Source organism: Micropterus dolomieu, linkage group LG12, assembly GCF_021292245.1.
Source record: "Micropterus dolomieu isolate WLL.071019.BEF.003 ecotype Adirondacks linkage group LG12, ASM2129224v1, whole genome shotgun sequence".
Lineage (NCBI taxonomy): Eukaryota > Metazoa > Chordata > Actinopteri > Centrarchiformes > Centrarchidae > Micropterus > Micropterus dolomieu.
The window spans coordinates 27,211,770-27,228,407 of record NC_060161.1 but is presented as its reverse complement, the minus strand read 5'-3'; the positions used below and the strand labels follow the sequence as shown (position 1 = coordinate 27,228,407).

Sequence of the window (16,638 nt, the reverse complement as noted above, 5' to 3'; positions counted from 1 at the left end):
CTTACATTTACTCATTTAGTTACATTGCTAAACATGTGTAAACCTCTTAGTTCAGTCTCATACAATCTTTAATAGTGACCTGTCTTTAGATTTTACATTAATTATTTAATTTTAAAATGGAAAACATTATTTCTCCTACCTCATCGTTGAACGTGACCAGTGCCACTCTCCTGTGGGGGGACTGCTGCAGCAGGGATTTTAGCGCCTTCTGCAGGGCATCCTGCATACCCTGTGGAAAAAACAACCAAGCAACAGTTAAAACGAGCAGTAGTTTTTAATACCACCTCACGTCAAACATGTTTTATTACAATGGGTAAAGAGTGTATTCAGCCCCTTAGCAGTTTAGTAGTGAACCACACAAACAACAAATCAACATCTCACCTCTAGTCTGGATATGTATGCTGGAGATCCACTGGTTGATGGAACCTAAAGTGGAGCAAACATGTTAGAAAGATGATACGTATAAAGATTTATGGGGATCATTTTACATAGACGTATTTTTCATTTTAATGCTCATTTGTTTTAACCACTGATAATTAAAAAGTATACCTCAAACAAAAACAAAAGTTTTGACAGTATAGAGAAACAAAGTGCATTACACCAAAGATAGGATGTGTGCCCACACACACACACACACACACACACACACACTAAATACGCTTTCCTGTTATTTCACTGCAATACTCTTGAGTAGGTGATGAACACTCTTGAAAGAAAAACAACATCTTAGATACGTTGACTTTCATGGGTGCTGGTGCTTTAAGGTAGTATTTTTTTATGTAGCCTCCAAACAAACTTTGCATTGTTACTGTGATGTTTTCCTTTCTTGAAATTGTTGGTGAAGTTTCCTGGAGGTAGCGTTCCTTCCTGTTCAGCATATAGATGGTATATAAAGAAACATGGTGGCTATTACTGCTACTACTAACTAACAAAGTTTTAAAAGTTACTAGTCACTTTTAAAATTAAGATTTTACATTATAGGCTATGATATAAATATATAAAGCTCATGTTGATAAACATTATACCAGTGCTTCCAAACATTATTTGCTTACAACCTCTTACATAAAAAGCAGTGTGGTAGTCGTGGTGTCACACCATGTTTCAAATTTCTGTGGGTTGTTAGTAGTTCCACCAAAAAGACATTTCCCCTCTGAACGTCTGACATTGCTTCATTTAAATACGCACACACACACCTCTGTAGTGACACTCATGCTGCCAGAAATGTCCACACAGAACACCACCAGTGTGTCCTCCAGGTTTTGGTAGTCATCATCACTCTGATTCGGCAGGTAAAGGTCGTCACTGTGAACACCTGTACGCTGACCAACACACACTCTGTTCACGCTGTCGTTTATGCTGTTTTCATATCCGCAGAACTCACACACCCAAACCTGGGGAAGAGGAAGAGAAGGGGAGTTGTTTTATTTTTATTTTGTTTAACCCCCTAACCCCCCTTCCACTGATTAATAAAACTATACCTCAAACAAATAAACAAAGAAAAGTTTTGACAGTGTAGAGGAAAAAGCTCACTGAACAAAAACTTGGCAAGTACGTGACTGCAGAAAGGAAAAGGTGAAATAAATTACCACTCACATTCCTCTCTGTAGAACTCAGACATGACAAGGCAGCACTACATTTCCCACAAATCACTGGGCTCTGAAAACACTCCAGGATTGAGGCTGGTTAGAGACGGAGAAATAGGTGTCAAACGAAGAGTGGAACAGGTGTTTGTGTGTGTGTGTGTGTGTGTGTGTGTGTGTGTGTGTGTGTGTGTGTGTGTGTGTGTGTGTGTGTGTGTGTCCTCGGACCTTGGCTGATGTTGACCAGTTTTCCAATGCTGAGGGAGACGACATTGACGTTGGCGTTCAGCCTGGTTTGTCCCTCCAGCTTGTCAACTGATAAAACACCACATTGAAATATAACTTTGTAACACTCACGATTTATTTAAGACAATCAGGGGTTGAACAAAACTCACATCTGGGCGGGACAGGTGGCGGGAGGGACGGAGGACCGAGTGGAGGCTGGTAGGAGGAAAGAGGGGGCAGAGGCAGAGATGTAGGACGAGGTTTTCTAAAACGACGGGGAGGTAGCGGTGGAGGAAGTGGATCTAAAGAAAGAAAGAAATGAAGACCACCAATAACAATTCACATTAAGATAAAAACGATAGCTGTGTCCCAGCTGACTGTCCACCAAACTGAAAAGCAAATCATAGGCAAGGCAGGCCTATAAAGCTTTGTATTTCTTCAGATGTTAAAGCAGAGTGCATGGAGCCGTGGTAAGACATACACTCAACATTAAAAGCATTTAGAGGACAGTGTCTTCCTCTCCAAAACCAAAAATCCAAGAGCAGACATGTAGGGAATGAGTGTGTTTTTGTATTTCTTGTATACTAACTGTAAAAACAGCACAAGATGAGAATTAGTAAGCTATAGCGAGTAGTACAGATTTGGGAAACAACTTACGCCATTAGAGTATGTTACAAAGCAAGGTCAAGTTGAATCTGCTTCAGTTGAATAAAACTATCTCAAACTGATCTGGGTGTGGATGTTAACTTCCTTTCAGTTTGAACCAGCTTGTCAGCTATCCATACTACATGGTGAAGGTGGCGTTTCGTTCGCTTGGACCAGGTTTTGGTGGTAAGACACACTGGCTGTGGGTGGATGTACAAAATAAGCAGAAACTGATCAAAACTGAAATTAAGTACGGCTTTGTTCTTGTATAATTAAGTTTATCTGAACACGACTTTTTCTGTGTATGGACTTCCCCTGTTCTGAATTCCTATCTTTATATCTTCACTGTTTCTCTCTATCTCTTGCATTTGCAAGCATAACCCCCCAACACACACACACACCTACACACATGCGCTTGTTCCTCTATCCCCGTGGGGACATCTTATTGACATAATTTATTCCCTAGCCCCTTAGCCTCACAGCAACATAACTAACCTTAACCCTTACGTTACCACTTACCCTGTCCCTAACCCTAGCCTTTACTGTCACTACATGTTTACCCCTACCTTAAACCTATTGGTCTAACCTAGGTACAAGGTTGATTTATTTGTCACAATACAACAGATTGTAGAGTGAAATTGAGTTTGTAACTCCCTTCTGCTACTTAGCAGACAATATGCATTAATATTAAGCAATTATAAAAACAGAAAAAAAGAAATAAACTCTATTCAAATGAGCAGTGCTGAGGATGATTTAGTGATTTTGTCTGATCTGCCTGTGGTAACCTTCAATATGTCGCCACAGTGACACGAGTCTTTATTGGTTAGCATGCATTCAGGTTAAAGTCCCCACCGCAATATAAAAACATGACACACACACACACACACACACACACACACACACACACACACACACTCAGATGTTACTACTTAATATTCTTTCCTGTTATTTCACTGCAATACTCTTGAGAATGTGACACTCTTGAGAGAAAAACAACAGCTTAAATATGTCGACCTTTATGGATGCTGTGTGTGTATGTGTGTGTGTGTGTGTGTGTGTGAGTGTGAAAGAGAGATAATTACCTTCATGCTGTTTAGCAATCACAATGTTGTCATACTTGGGCTCAATAAGAGAAACACCTGTGAATGTTGGGAAAATATGTTCATTAAGACAGATTTACGGTGCCAAAAATCATTGTTTTGGTCTTTGCTAAACAATCAATAGGCGATCCAGGCTTAAAGGATGTTGAAATGATCCGACCAACCCCCATCTAACTCACACTTTAATACAAAAAAATAAAAGTAACATGATCGCAGAGTCGAATGCACGATCACCCAAATGATTTACCGAGATGTCACCAAGGTTGGAAGGAAGTAAGGAAAGAAGAAAAGGTTAATTTATGCAGCACAAGATTAACAAAGTGCTTATTAAATCTAGGAAATGGTGTGTACTGTATAGCACCTTTCTAGTCTTTCTGACCACTCACAGCGCTTTTAAGCTACATCACATGATTCACCCATTTTTACACATTCATACACTGATTGAACAGCCAACTGGGAGCAATTTGGGGTTCAGAATCTTGCCCAAGGAGACTGAAAACTCAGAAAAGCAATGTCATAAATGTTGAGTATTATAAAATCTCAATTGAGTTGGATGATGTAAAAAAGGCAAACTTTTCCAAAGTTTTCAGGTAGAGAGAAGTTACACAAAAATTAAAATTTTAATCAGTACACTCACCTGTCTCACCAGGACTCCAGTTACATACAACATGACTGCAGGCAAACTCCATCTGACACATGTAAAGACACAAAACCCTGTTATTACAACTTAATTTAAAATATCCTTTTACCTTCCTATGAACCCGACACACAGTAGCGCCAGAATGGCCTTCAAGAGTGAACTGAATCAAATTAACAGGGTTCAGGAAGAGAGACACGTGACTATAGGATGCAGAAAGAATCAGTTGGATCAGCAGACAGACAACAGCGGGTTCCTGGCATTGTGGATGTTCAGTCACCATGGCAACCGGGGCCACGATTTGGTTATTTTTCTAGTTAACAGGTGGGTGAGTAAAACCATGAAAGCAGTCATTTCCTGTTTGAACAACTGTGAGGGAAAGGAGAACAAAATGGTGAATAATGGCCTGGAGTCGGCTTACTGTGCACATGTACTGTATGTAACAGTATGTTACCGGTCCAGTAGTTTAAAGTGCAGTAATAAGTACCAGAGATGACAACTGAGTGAGTTCACCATGAAGGAGGTAGAAGGTTTCACTTGTTCCGGGCTTCTTCAATGTGTCAATTTTTTGTTTCTGTTTTACATTATCGTTAAGTTAAACACGTATTTTGTGCAGTTGGCAAGAGCGAACAAGCATTATGAAGACATCTCGTGTGGCTCTGACTAATTGTGATCAGATTCAATAATATTTTTGACATTAGATACAAAGAAATGCAGCCGGCATCGTGAAGCTAAGCTGCATTGCTGTTCCTGTGTTCTTTGTGTCATTGTGAGTGCCTTTTCTGCATTAAGTGGCGCCTCTATTATTTCTAACACACATTATCAAGACACATTTGGGAAGACTTTCCCCACAGTCATAGACCACACAATGGCTCGATTCATAGAGAAGATTCTGAAAATATTTGTTGGTTGCAGCCCTAAACCAAACTCTGGCACTGTTGATAGACACAGTTCTAAGACTGCATCCTAATTCACTAAAATGGAGGAATCAGAAAATTGGCTTATTAAACCAAAGAGCTGTGGTACTTCTAAAAGATTTTTACTTGAACTCTCGCAATATACACCACAAAAATACAATTATGGTTGGCCCATATGTCTTTGACTAAATGTCAAAGGAATAGTTTTACATTTTGGGTAATAAAATTATTTCCTTTCTTAGATAAGAAGATTGATACCAAGTAAGTCCACCAAGTAAGGCTCTGATCAGCAGTCAGCTAACTTAGCTTAGTGCAAAGACTGGAAAAACAGGGGGAAACAGGAGCCTAAAAATGACAAAATGCTTTTTTACACCAGCACAGCTCAACACATAACACAAAGTGGATTCTGTTACCTTTGGTCAGAGCCATACTAAGTGCTGTTTCCCCTTTGTACTAAGCTAAGCTAACCATGTAAATGGTTCCGTATTTGTATAGCGCCTTTCTAGTCTTTTCGACCACTCAAAGTGCTTTTACACTACATCTGCATTCACCAGTCATACACATTCATACACTGAGCCTAAGTGCTCCGGAAAAACTAACATTCGTACACCAGGGGCAATTCGGGGTTCAGTCCAAGGACACTTCGACATGCAACCAAGGGGAGCCAGGGATTGAACCGCCGACCATGTCCTGACTCTTGTTTAATATTTATATTTATTATGGGCAGAGAGTGGTATCAATCTTCACATCTAACTCTCCACAATAAGTGTATTTCTCCAAAATGTCTAACTTTTCTGTGTGTAACAGATTCAAATGTGCTTTTATCAGCATATCTTCATACACTGTCCATCTTAAACAAGTTTAAATCTTTTCTATCACTAAAAAACTAACTGACCTTATTACATCCAGTTGCCACAAGGCAAGTTTATATGTATACCACATTTCCACAATTAGGTCATTCAAAGTGCTTTACATAAAACATAAAAGGAAGACAGGGAAATAAAAAAAAGACATTTAAATACAATTACAAAATGGTTAAATAGGAAATAAAAACAAAATAAAACAGGACAATAAATTTGAATGTTAAAGTAAGACATTAATTAAAGGCCTAAATCTTTAGGCCTGATCTGCAGCTGCAGATACATTGTCCATAAAAACTTAACGCTATACAGAATGCATACCATAAATTGTACACAATAATAATGTTTGCTTTCAGTTTTCATACACATCATTCATAGGATTTGAATTACTAACTTAAGCTCTGGGATTCTCTTGTGCTAAAAACTTTGTATTATTAAACCTTGCTTATATTCTGTTGTAGTCTAACAGTGAATTTCTACATGTTAAAAAGTATTGGTGGATTTCATTTAAACCCTATGTTGTCTGTTGTCTAGCAGCTGATATGTCAGTTCTAAAGGGCACAGGACTGAACTTTGAAACTTCATACAATTTTAAAATAGAAAATGCAAATGAATGACACGTTAGGACACACACACACACACACACACGTGAAACCACAAATGATTTTAGTCATATCTCAATATGGCAGCTGATTACCATGATTTATCACAAAGAACACATACACATTACTGTACAACAAAAATATAATTACCTTTGTCGTGGTCTGTGAACACTGGTGTTGCTAAAACTGAAAGCAAGTGTTAGTAACGCAGCCGGTTTATAAATATGTGTGAATGTGTGGGCGTGTTCAAAGTCTAAAAAAGCAATACCGTGCTTGTGTGTCAGGAAGTCGACGCAGCGTTTGTAGTTATGAGGAAGAGAGAGAAATGAAAGTTAAAAGGAGGAGCAGAAGTGTTGAAAGAAAGAAGAAAAAGATTTGTATCTGCAGAGAAAATCAATCGTAAAAATGTATAAAAGGTTTAGCAGAATGTGTGTCTCCCATTTCTCACTGAGCTTTGACCTCATAAATACACATGCATTGGTCTCCTTGTGTAGACTACAGAGACTGGAGTGCTGTAAAAACCACACACAGACACTTTGCTAATATATTATAACTGCATATACACAGCATGATAGTTGTTTTATTAGTTTGAATTAACACTGTCTCAAGAAAGTGCATTTAATCCATGTACAACATTTGGAACATGAAAGAGCGATGAGATTTCAAAACACACGATGAATCAGGATGTGTTATTAGTCTTAAGTGGAGCACTCCGGCTTTATAGAGAGATCAGCTGGCTCATCATGAGGAGGAGACAACACGCGTTCAGCAGAAAGGCTGCGTTACAAACTGCAAGCTAGTTATTTGAAAGACGTGGGTGTTCACCCAGCAAGGACAGTCTGATGAGATATGTGATTACGGAAAGTGCAGGTAGCTAATGCTTTGCTTCCTCTTTGGCCTTAATTCTGACAATATTTTTGTTTGTTTTTTTACATTTGTCTTTTTACAATTTCCTAAACTGTTGTAGTCAAATCAATTCAGCTTTTGATTTGAGCATATTATGTCTAGTTGTCTCCATGCAGAGTCAAAGATTACCTGTGAAAATCTAGTTATTAGTATCTTTTAAAATGTCTATACAAACATCACTAACTGTTCTCTACTGTTTTTCATTGGTAGAAGGAATGTTAAATTCATGATTCAACCACGTATGCAGTACAAAACTCTCTAGCTGGAAAGAGTTAATCATTCAAATCAATAATAACAACAATAATATAAGTACTGGTAATTTGATTTGATTTACAGTATATCTGAGCTTGATAATCAAAAACGTATTTGTACTGTGAGCTTTTAGAAAGATCTGTCTACTTTGTCTCCATTCACTGTAGCCTATTTATCGTGTTAAACTTAAATTAGCTTGCAAATCTGAGCCTCAGAGAGGTAATGATCACAAATATCATTTAGTCACATTTTGTTTGTTAGTGAGGCACAACAGATCTCTTCTGTTACTATTAGTCTGGTGATGGTAATAATCTGATCAGACACTATTTGCAGGATTACTTCTGCCCTTCCAGCGACTCTAGCACGGCTCTCAAGATGGTTGCTACAGCCACAGCGCCGGGGTCAGGCAGGTTGATCCGCTCAGCTGCGATGTAGCTGGCTCGCCCCGCCTTTGCTGTGAGGTCACGGGTGGACTCTGCCCCTGAGGCCGCTTTCTAGGAAGAGAGAGGAAAGGAAGGCAAAACGTATGTCAACCTAAGGGATATATGAACGCACACACTTCAAGTGAAAAAAAGTCAACAATTAAAAAAAATCTGCTTTCATCTGCAGTTCTGTAAAATTTGGGAGAGTTCTGAAACTCTTGCTCCAGTCCAAATTTTCAACCTAGTCGGCAACATGTAGCCTACAGCTGAATCGAAGCTGTTTACGGTCTTTTCGCTGACCCACCCTTCTCTGCTTCTGATTGGCTAGTAGTCCTTAACTAGGAACTGCGCATGTGCAACTCCCAACAAAGATCATTTAGAGACAAGATGTATCACTCCATAGCTAAAATGAAGCCTTCAACACAGGATGAAAAGAGGAGCTGCAGCAATGTGCAGTATGACAAAAAATACAGTGTTTTTTGAAAATTAAACCATGTAAACCTGTTCTGGTACAACCTCTAAATAAGATTTTGAACCTGAAAATGAGCATAATACCACCCCTTTAAAGTATGCTATCATACCTGCACAGCAGTCTGTAGCACAGCCAACTGTCCACCAGGTGGTGCTGTGGATAGCTTCATCAGCTCCTCCACAGCAGGACATAAAGCATCCAACTACAGCGGGAGAGAAACCGAAACAGATAGCTGGTTTATTTATCAGTATTTTGCTGCTGAGGACAGAAATATATTAACCAGGAAATATTTTTCAAAGTACAAAAGATGCATGAAAAGTAGCAGAGAAATGAGCATCCATCACCATCGTTCTGTCTCCAGGGTCAGCGCCACCGTATCTGCAAGACAGTTACAGATTGTTTAGATTGTAAATTTCACTATTTCATGTTTAATCTATCAGATCAATTAATTGTTATAGTTTAATACATGAGTTTTTCCCAAGAGAAATAACTTCAAACTGTTTAACCGATACATTTTTAGCCAATCAAATCAAATAATTAACTAAGTGTTTCAGCAATTCTGGCATAGTTTGATATTCTATTCAGTCTCTGAAAGCCACCCCATGGCTTCTCTTCTTTGTTCTGCTTATTCTTATTTCTCAGATTTGGTCTACTTTTTATTTAGCCCTCTACATTTACTAGAAAACCACATAACACCACAACACACATGCATGCAAAGAGCACACCAATGCACAAAGACATGTAGGTATATCAAAAATAAACACAGCCAGACACACAGCCCCGCACCTCCTCATGGCCTGAGTCCCAGCATGCACTGCACTAGCCCAGGCTGTGGCGTTGCTCCGCCCCTCAGTCACATGACCAGCCGCAGCAGTCAGGAACAGACTGTACAACTGAAAGACCCATGAAGATGAGTGTGTGTGTGTGCGGGTAAAGATAGTGTAAGCTGTCGATTAATGACTTACCGCTCCTGAAGACCCGCCCATCTTCTCCTGCACCAATCCTGCGAGGACTAATAACAGTTTCCCAGGGCAACCAGGGACCACGTGATCCTGAAGCCACTCCTGAATGGCTTAATGACGATTTTCACAACTTTAAAAATCAATACTTCATCATGTCTGTTCCTTGATGCTGATACGAACACAGTGTTTTCTACCTCTAGCAGCCTGCGAGTGAGTGTTCCCACAGTCTCCGTCCCCTGCAGCACGGTCCAGGGAGTTGAGTTCTTCCTGTTTTTCTAACAGTGTGGAACAAACTCTCTCTAACGCTTTACGCATCACCGGACTCAGAGGTCCTGGCAGAAACAAAAAACAGACATACTTTATTTATTAAATTAGTTATTTATTTTTGTCAGAACACACTAACCTGAAACTAACCTTCAGAGTGTGTGTCGTCCTGTGGCCGCGAGCTCATGGCTTGAGGATTTGTGATGTAGCAGCGTCCGCTTACGCACACACTGCTGAGGTTTGGCCAGGCGGGGGCGCTAGTCTTAGCATCTATATGGGATAGAGGATTTTAAATATGTGTGTGAGTTTTGTTGTTGTAATTATATCTTTGTGAGGATCATTACAGTTTTGAACTCTATGAAGACATTTCTGGGAAGTGAGGACATTTTGCCTTTCCTCACTCCTTCAAACAGTCCCTCCAGGATTTCGCAGGGCTTTTTTGTGATTGTGGCGCCAAAAATGCCAGATTTTGCGGCAACTTTAAAAAAAAAACAATTGTGATGAAAGTTCTTGGACATTTTTTTGCAATAAAAATGTGGGAATAAGTGAAAACTCCAAAGGTAGATGTGATGTTTTCAAACTTTATAATTATACTTTGAAAAAGCTTTCTCAAAATGTTTAAACACTAGACTTTTTATTCCTAAACTATGTTCTTAAATCATACATACTAGTCTTTTCTAGTCTGAAGCCCTCCTTGCGTTTCTGCCACTCTCCGCAAATGTTTTGCATTAAAAGTGTTTGTTAATAGATGATTTCTTTTTATATTTGACCACAATACTACACATTTTGCAAAACATTCGGCGCCCGCTTTTGTAAAGAAGATCTGGAAACTGTTTGTCACGATCCGTTGCTGTTATTTTTGCAGGCAAGTGTGAGACGTTGGCATCACACATGTCTGCTGCAACATGTAAACAAGGAAGTGAGCTGGCTGACGTATCACCAGGGAGCAACAGCCATCAGCCAAATGCAGGTAAAATATGCAAACGGCTGGTAGATTTACATCACTCACGAGCCAAAAAACAATGGTAATCTATTGAGTGGCTGGTACACTTTGAGCATTCACTAGCCATTGGCTGGTGGACAGAAAAGCTCACTTTGCACACTGATGAATTTTGCAGGGAAATGGCGTTGATAGGTCAAATAAGCAGAAAAGTTGCAATGTCTGGTCAAAATTGCAAGTCAGGCTGAATTCATTGGGATTTGTTGACTTTGTATTAATAGCTGCGACAATGCGAAATCCTGGAGGGACTGTTCAAAGAGCAGTTTTAGGGTAACGACTTGATTTAAAGTAGGACTTAGTTTGGCTTCCCCATGTCAAGCAATGGACTAGACAAGACAAAGTTTCAAATAAGTATCATGAGTTAATAAGGCAAAAGAGCGTTTGATAAGGAAAATATGTGTCTGGCTATTTCTTTTCTTAACACTTTATTAGTTTATTTATTAGACTAAAACAGCTTAGAGATATTGTGTAACAAACTTGCCTCTTGCACATCTCCCAGCTGAAACTATGGCGTGTTGCTTAGTTCATTTCTTTGAGTATTTTAAACAAAAATCCATCTTATCTAAAGGTGCAATCCTTTAACACACAGATATCATCTTCATCATTCTATTGAACTATTGAACTTTAAGAACAGGGTTAGGGTAAGTACAGCAAGACAAACGCGTGCATGTGTATGCTCACCAAACAGTCGAAGTGTTTCCTGGTTGGCTCTCATCAGGGTCAGTGACACTCCCGCCATCTCCAACGATGTCATGAATGACCCGGACATGACCCTGGCAACCACCACGCCTCGACTCTCTGCAACAGCAGAAACAGCCAATCACTTTCCACAACATCCTCAGAGACGTTTACCGTTGAAGAGAGGTCAAAATGTAAAAGAATACTTTTTAACTGCTGGTGGTGTTAATGCCTTTGCTCTACAGGTCCAATACTGAGAATAGTTTCTTTTAATACGTGTTGTTTACTGTTTTTGCACTGTTTTACTGTGGCTACTGTGTTATAAGTTCTTTTTATTTTTATTCTATTTTAATATAGGTTTAATGTATGTTTTAATGTATGTATGTTTCGTATGCTACTGGATACTTGAATTTCCCTCGGGATAAATAAAGTATGTATCTATCTATCTACATACATGAACACAGATGAGCAAATGTATCCATACACACCAACACGGTCTACTTACCCAGACAGATGATGGCCGCTCTTGTAACCACAGCCATCTCCAGGCAGGACAGAGCTCCGAGGTTGTTCACACACACAACCACAGTGTCTCCTGTATAAAAGAAGAAGGATTCACATGCAGAGTCCAAATACAACACGGATACATACATTTAAAGTAGGGCTGGGCGATATCACGATAAAAAAAAATTTCACATCATTCAATATCGATAATTTTCACAATAAATGTCAAATCATTATTTCTTTCAAGTTTAAAGGCTGATTTTTGAGTGAAATTTGAAGAAACCAGATGGTTAATTGTGGTTTTAAACTTTTCTTTATGGTCAGAACAAACAGTTAATGCCAAACAGTGGATCACTTAACAAATCTGAGGTAGAACATGAAAAACAATTGATGAAATATTTTTTCAACAAATATGCATGAGTAAAATAGAGTAAAATCTTCTGTCAGTCCTTTTTCCTCAAGAAAAAAAATGTCTTAATAGAACTAATTCAAACCAAACATTTATTCAACATTTGTTATATTGTTGTATTGAGGAAAATTATATCGTGATAATTATCATTATTGTTTTATTGCCAGCCCTATCAGTGTAAATAGAGATATCATATATTATAGTTAGAGCACCTGACTTAAGAAGCAGATGTGATTGGCTGTCGGGGTTGGTCATGTGATCTATCATGGTCTTCACCACCTCATCTGCTGATGCCACCTGAACAGGATAAATTAATAAAACTCAGACAGATGAACGACAATATAAAGAGAAAAAAGGTAAACAGTCGTATAATTAGTAGATGTATGCTGAATCTGAATCACCTTTGACCTTTTAATTCCAGGTTCACCGTGGATCCCTGAAGAAGATGGAAAACACCAGTTAAACATTTAGAAATGCCCAAGCTTACTACAAAATCTCTCCCACCGTTCTCCTCTCTCAGTTTTGTCTCCGCCCATCCTTCTAAGATATACTTTGAAATGGGAGATTTAGTAGATATTTGGGTTCATAGATACACTGTTAGAGCAGCACCCCAATTCAGTCAAAAATAGAAACAATACGGAGGAAAACCTCAGTGCTCGTCATACATATGAGGTTCACCCAGTAAAAAAACAAAACAAAGATAGTTTTTAGCAGATTCTCTGCTGAGATTTTGACACATCCACATCTGCTTCCACCCCTTCACAATCAGGTAAACAGACCTCAAGGTCACCATTTCTATTAGGATTATTATCAACACTAACCTGGATATTGTTTCTGGAAAGACAAGCTGCTGTTGAGTCACAAATGTAATCCTATTTAACCCCTTTGCATTTGAGTGGAGACAGATATCTCAAAAATGTGGCTCGTAAAAACAAAACTATGAAAGGCTGGATACCACTGAGTACAGGTTTTAAATGTCTTTTTGTCATTTTAGTCAACTGATAATGTTGTAATTTAGTGCACGTTATGCTATTTTGATGTTCCATTACCAATTTCCAATGTATTGCAACACGAGCCACTAGAGGGTGCTATTCAGTTATTGTCCCACAAAATCAAATTCCAAGCAAAGCGGGTCCCAGCTATCATCAACAAAAAGAAAAAAAATCCTGAATACACCCAACAGTTTCACAGTCTCTTCAAATATGATAATTTTTTAACCAACAGTTGAATAAACAAAGTAAATTATAGGAAAGGGGACTACACATCTAAATTTAAATCTAATTATGTGTTTAAAATGTCTGGCAGAGACTTTTTATTACCTCAAGAATGAAAATTTTATTTCAGGAAATTTTAATTATTTGGTATCAGACCTACAATCCGTAATCTGTCCTTACTCTCTATCCCTCTCTCTTTTGCCCAATTCCACTTTCCAAAATCTCCTCCTCCATTTCTTCATCTTCGCTCACCCAGTCCCAGCTCCATGTCTCCTGGAGGCAGGTCAAAGGAAGGCAGGCAGCCTGGAACGCTGCACGGAGAAAGACTCACCCCCAATGTACCTGCAACAAAAACCACAATGCAATATGCGAAAGCATCTCAGTATTTCTGCCAAGCTTTCAGTGAGCAAAAAGGAGACTCACCTATTCCCTTCAAAATCTCTGTCACCTTGGAAACAATCTGGTCCAATGAGCAGCCTTCTTCTGCTAAGGCACCTGCCAGCTGACAGAAAGTGTGACCAGGTATCATGAGGTGCCACGGCAGTATTTTTATAAACAAAACAAAACATCTGTGTTGTTGAGTTGCATGATGGGAAATGTAGGATCCAGTGTATAGAATTGCAACTCTAAATTGCTGAAGCACTCATTTAAAATCAATCTTGGCCTAAAACAAAATACAATTCACATTAAAAGTACACATATTTTAAAATGTTTAAATGAGATGCTATTAATTATACAAATGGAACAGCTACTCTTATTTAGCTCTAAGAATGGAAATGTAAACTCCTGAGCTATTGAGATTTCAGTGCTAATTAGTATTTGAATTTGAAGTTTTAGAAGAAGTGCAACGATCTGCTGGACCGTCATGGAAATAGCTGAGCAAACTGATAACAGAGAAACCTCCATTTGTGAGTATGGAGGTTGAAAACTTCGTTGAAAAACAGGTACAGTAAACCAGAATCAGCTTTATTTGCCAGGTATCTGTACACATACGAGGAATTTGACTCTGGATTGTACATTGCTCAATGTGCTTATTCGTAATTAGGGCTGGGCGATATGGTCAAAAATGTTATCACGATAAAAGACAGATCAAGACCTAAATGGGCCTTGAGTTTTTTTCTGTCACTCTATTATTTCCAAGGTAAAGCACTAACAGCCATGCATGACATTGTTGTTGTTGTTTACCTTGTGTATGAAGATGGTGCCACACAAGCCTCTCCTCCCGGCCTTGCTGGGTTGGTCAAAGGCGCAGTCCTCTGCTACTATCACCATGTCAACAGCGACGCCGTGGTTATGGGCCTGCTCTGCTGCCAGTCCAAAGTTGAGGCGATCGCCGGTGTAGTTCTTCACAATGAGAAGGACTCCGGAGGCTCCTGTGGGGGGAGTAGGGTCGTTATTCTTCAGTGAATAGTCATTTCATTTCATTGTTCTTTAAATGAACGTTCACAGTATTGTCTTAAACTTATTTTAACACAATAAGTTTATATAGTCATTTTGTACTTGACATGTCTTTGATTAATGAATTGACATACGATCAGTCAATAAACATGCACAAACAGAAAGTCAAAAAAAAAGAAAAAAAAGAGTACATTACCTGCATTGTGCAGGGAGAGGATGGCAGCCAGGATGCTGGCAGGAGGTGGAGAAGCAAATACTCCACCTGCTACAGCTGCTGACAGCATACCTGCCCCAAGATACCCTGAAGACAACAGAGAAAGTAAAATGTGAAATATAAAGACCTGAGATCATTAAAGACTCCATTTTAAACTATAAAAACCGTACCCCCGTGTGCCGGCTCATGTCCCGAACCTCCTCCAGACAGCAGGGCCACTTTGCCTCTCAGATTGTCCAGGTCGGACCGTAGCACAACTCTGTGGCCCTTCAGCAGTGACAGGCCCCCACTGGCCCTCACGAGGCCACAGAGAGCCTCGTCCACACAGCTATCTGCTGAGTTTATCAACTTCTTTTTGGGCTGAGAGAGAGAAATAAAGAAAGGTCTTACAAAATGTAAATAAGCTCACTTAATACAATCCATCCATTATGTCCTGCTTATCCAGGATTGGTTGCAGCAGGCTAAGCAGGGTATTCCAGACACCTCTCTCCCCAGAAACACCTTCCAGCTCCACCTGGGGGATCCCAAGCCAGAATAGATATGTAATCCCTCCAGCTAGTTCTTGGATCCGTTTAATTTTTCACATAAACACACACGTAAGAGTCCTTATTACACACACACACACACACACACAGCACAACCCAAGTTTACAGAAGCTGCACAGTAAAGTGTTATATGCAACAACAACACACTGTAAAATGTGGGATTTACAGCTATTCCTTCACTTACGTTGCTGCAGTGGACTCTGATCCTGAGTGGCAAGTGTGCACAGCAAGGCTAACTCAACCAGGCTAACAAAACACTCATGTTTACACACTGTCATTCTTCATGTCTGCATAAATTCACAATCAGAAACACTCACTGCTCAGTGCATCTCTTCACTGATCGATAATACCATTTAAAAATGTATGTTTACCTCCATTGCTTTAACACTTGTCTTGGCTTCGTATCCTTTCCCACAGCAACTTGAACCAGAAGACAGAAATCACCCAGAATGTGCAAGAAAACACCGGAAATAATGCGATTGTGCCTACAAAATAAAAGCGTATGATTGATCTAATTGTATAAAAGGGTCACTGCCTATTTTGCAGAACTGTGCAGTACCTGTCGCAAAATACTGTACCAAAGTACTATTATGTCAAATATGCGCTAAAACAACGACCTAAAATTGTATCATTAGTTAAAAGTGAGGTCCCTTATAGCATATAGCATGTCTTTTATTTTTAAATTGAGAGGAAGCGTCTTGCAAACTTTTTACAGTAGCAAAAGGTGTTTTGAGGCATGACCCCATGGACACCAGTCACTCCCACAATTTGTTTCCGGTAAATTGATAAAATTGTCTTGTATTTTAGAAGAAGTAAGAAGTAATTGGAAGGA

The 16,638-nt window shown here is 39.2% G+C and overlaps 2 protein-coding genes across 4 annotated transcripts in view; both read right to left on the bottom strand.

Moving 5' to 3' along the window:
• The window catches only part of si:dkey-9k7.3 (circularly permutated Ras protein 1), a 13,922-nt gene extending 9,005 nt beyond the window's left edge, over positions 1 to 4,917 (bottom strand). The window contains exons 1-8 of the mRNA XM_046065317.1: positions 4,188 to 4,917; positions 3,533 to 3,589; positions 1,976 to 2,107; positions 1,809 to 1,895; positions 1,594 to 1,679; positions 1,194 to 1,391; positions 382 to 426; positions 140 to 229 (exon numbers count right to left, since the gene is read on the bottom strand). Coding sequence (XP_045921273.1) covers positions 140 to 229; positions 382 to 426; positions 1,194 to 1,391; positions 1,594 to 1,679; positions 1,809 to 1,895; positions 1,976 to 2,107; positions 3,533 to 3,589; positions 4,188 to 4,470 — 978 coding nt within the window. The 5' untranslated portion in view covers positions 4,471 to 4,917. The remainder of the gene's footprint in view (positions 1 to 139; positions 230 to 381; positions 427 to 1,193; positions 1,392 to 1,593; positions 1,680 to 1,808; positions 1,896 to 1,975; positions 2,108 to 3,532; positions 3,590 to 4,187) is intronic.
• A 2,189-nt stretch (positions 4,918 to 7,106) lies between these two features.
• The window catches only part of tkfc (triokinase/FMN cyclase), a 10,537-nt gene continuing 1,005 nt past the window's right edge, over positions 7,107 to 16,638 (bottom strand). Inside the window, exons 1-17 of one of the 3 annotated variants that reach the window (XM_046065314.1) lie at positions 16,178 to 16,280; positions 15,432 to 15,621; positions 15,244 to 15,348; positions 14,835 to 15,022; positions 14,073 to 14,151; positions 13,902 to 13,991; positions 12,837 to 12,871; positions 12,648 to 12,732; positions 12,028 to 12,117; positions 11,526 to 11,642; positions 9,995 to 10,114; positions 9,775 to 9,912; positions 9,584 to 9,690; positions 9,405 to 9,511; positions 8,963 to 8,996; positions 8,728 to 8,820; positions 7,107 to 8,218 (exon numbers count right to left, since the gene is read on the bottom strand). In XM_046065314.1, coding sequence (XP_045921270.1) covers positions 8,060 to 8,218; positions 8,728 to 8,820; positions 8,963 to 8,996; positions 9,405 to 9,511; positions 9,584 to 9,690; positions 9,775 to 9,912; positions 9,995 to 10,114; positions 11,526 to 11,642; positions 12,028 to 12,117; positions 12,648 to 12,732; positions 12,837 to 12,871; positions 13,902 to 13,991; positions 14,073 to 14,151; positions 14,835 to 15,022; positions 15,244 to 15,348; positions 15,432 to 15,621; positions 16,178 to 16,183 — 1,743 coding nt within the window. In that variant the 5' untranslated portion in view covers positions 16,184 to 16,280 and the 3' untranslated portion in view covers positions 7,107 to 8,059. Of the gene's footprint in view, positions 8,219 to 8,727; positions 8,821 to 8,962; positions 8,997 to 9,404; positions 9,512 to 9,583; positions 9,691 to 9,774; positions 9,913 to 9,994; positions 10,115 to 11,525; positions 11,643 to 12,027; positions 12,118 to 12,647; positions 12,733 to 12,836; positions 12,872 to 13,901; positions 13,992 to 14,072; positions 14,152 to 14,834; positions 15,023 to 15,243; positions 15,349 to 15,431; positions 15,622 to 15,990; positions 16,116 to 16,177; positions 16,281 to 16,638 lie in introns of those variants that run through there. The other 2 variants (XM_046065315.1, XM_046065313.1) reach the window with 2 other exon arrangements.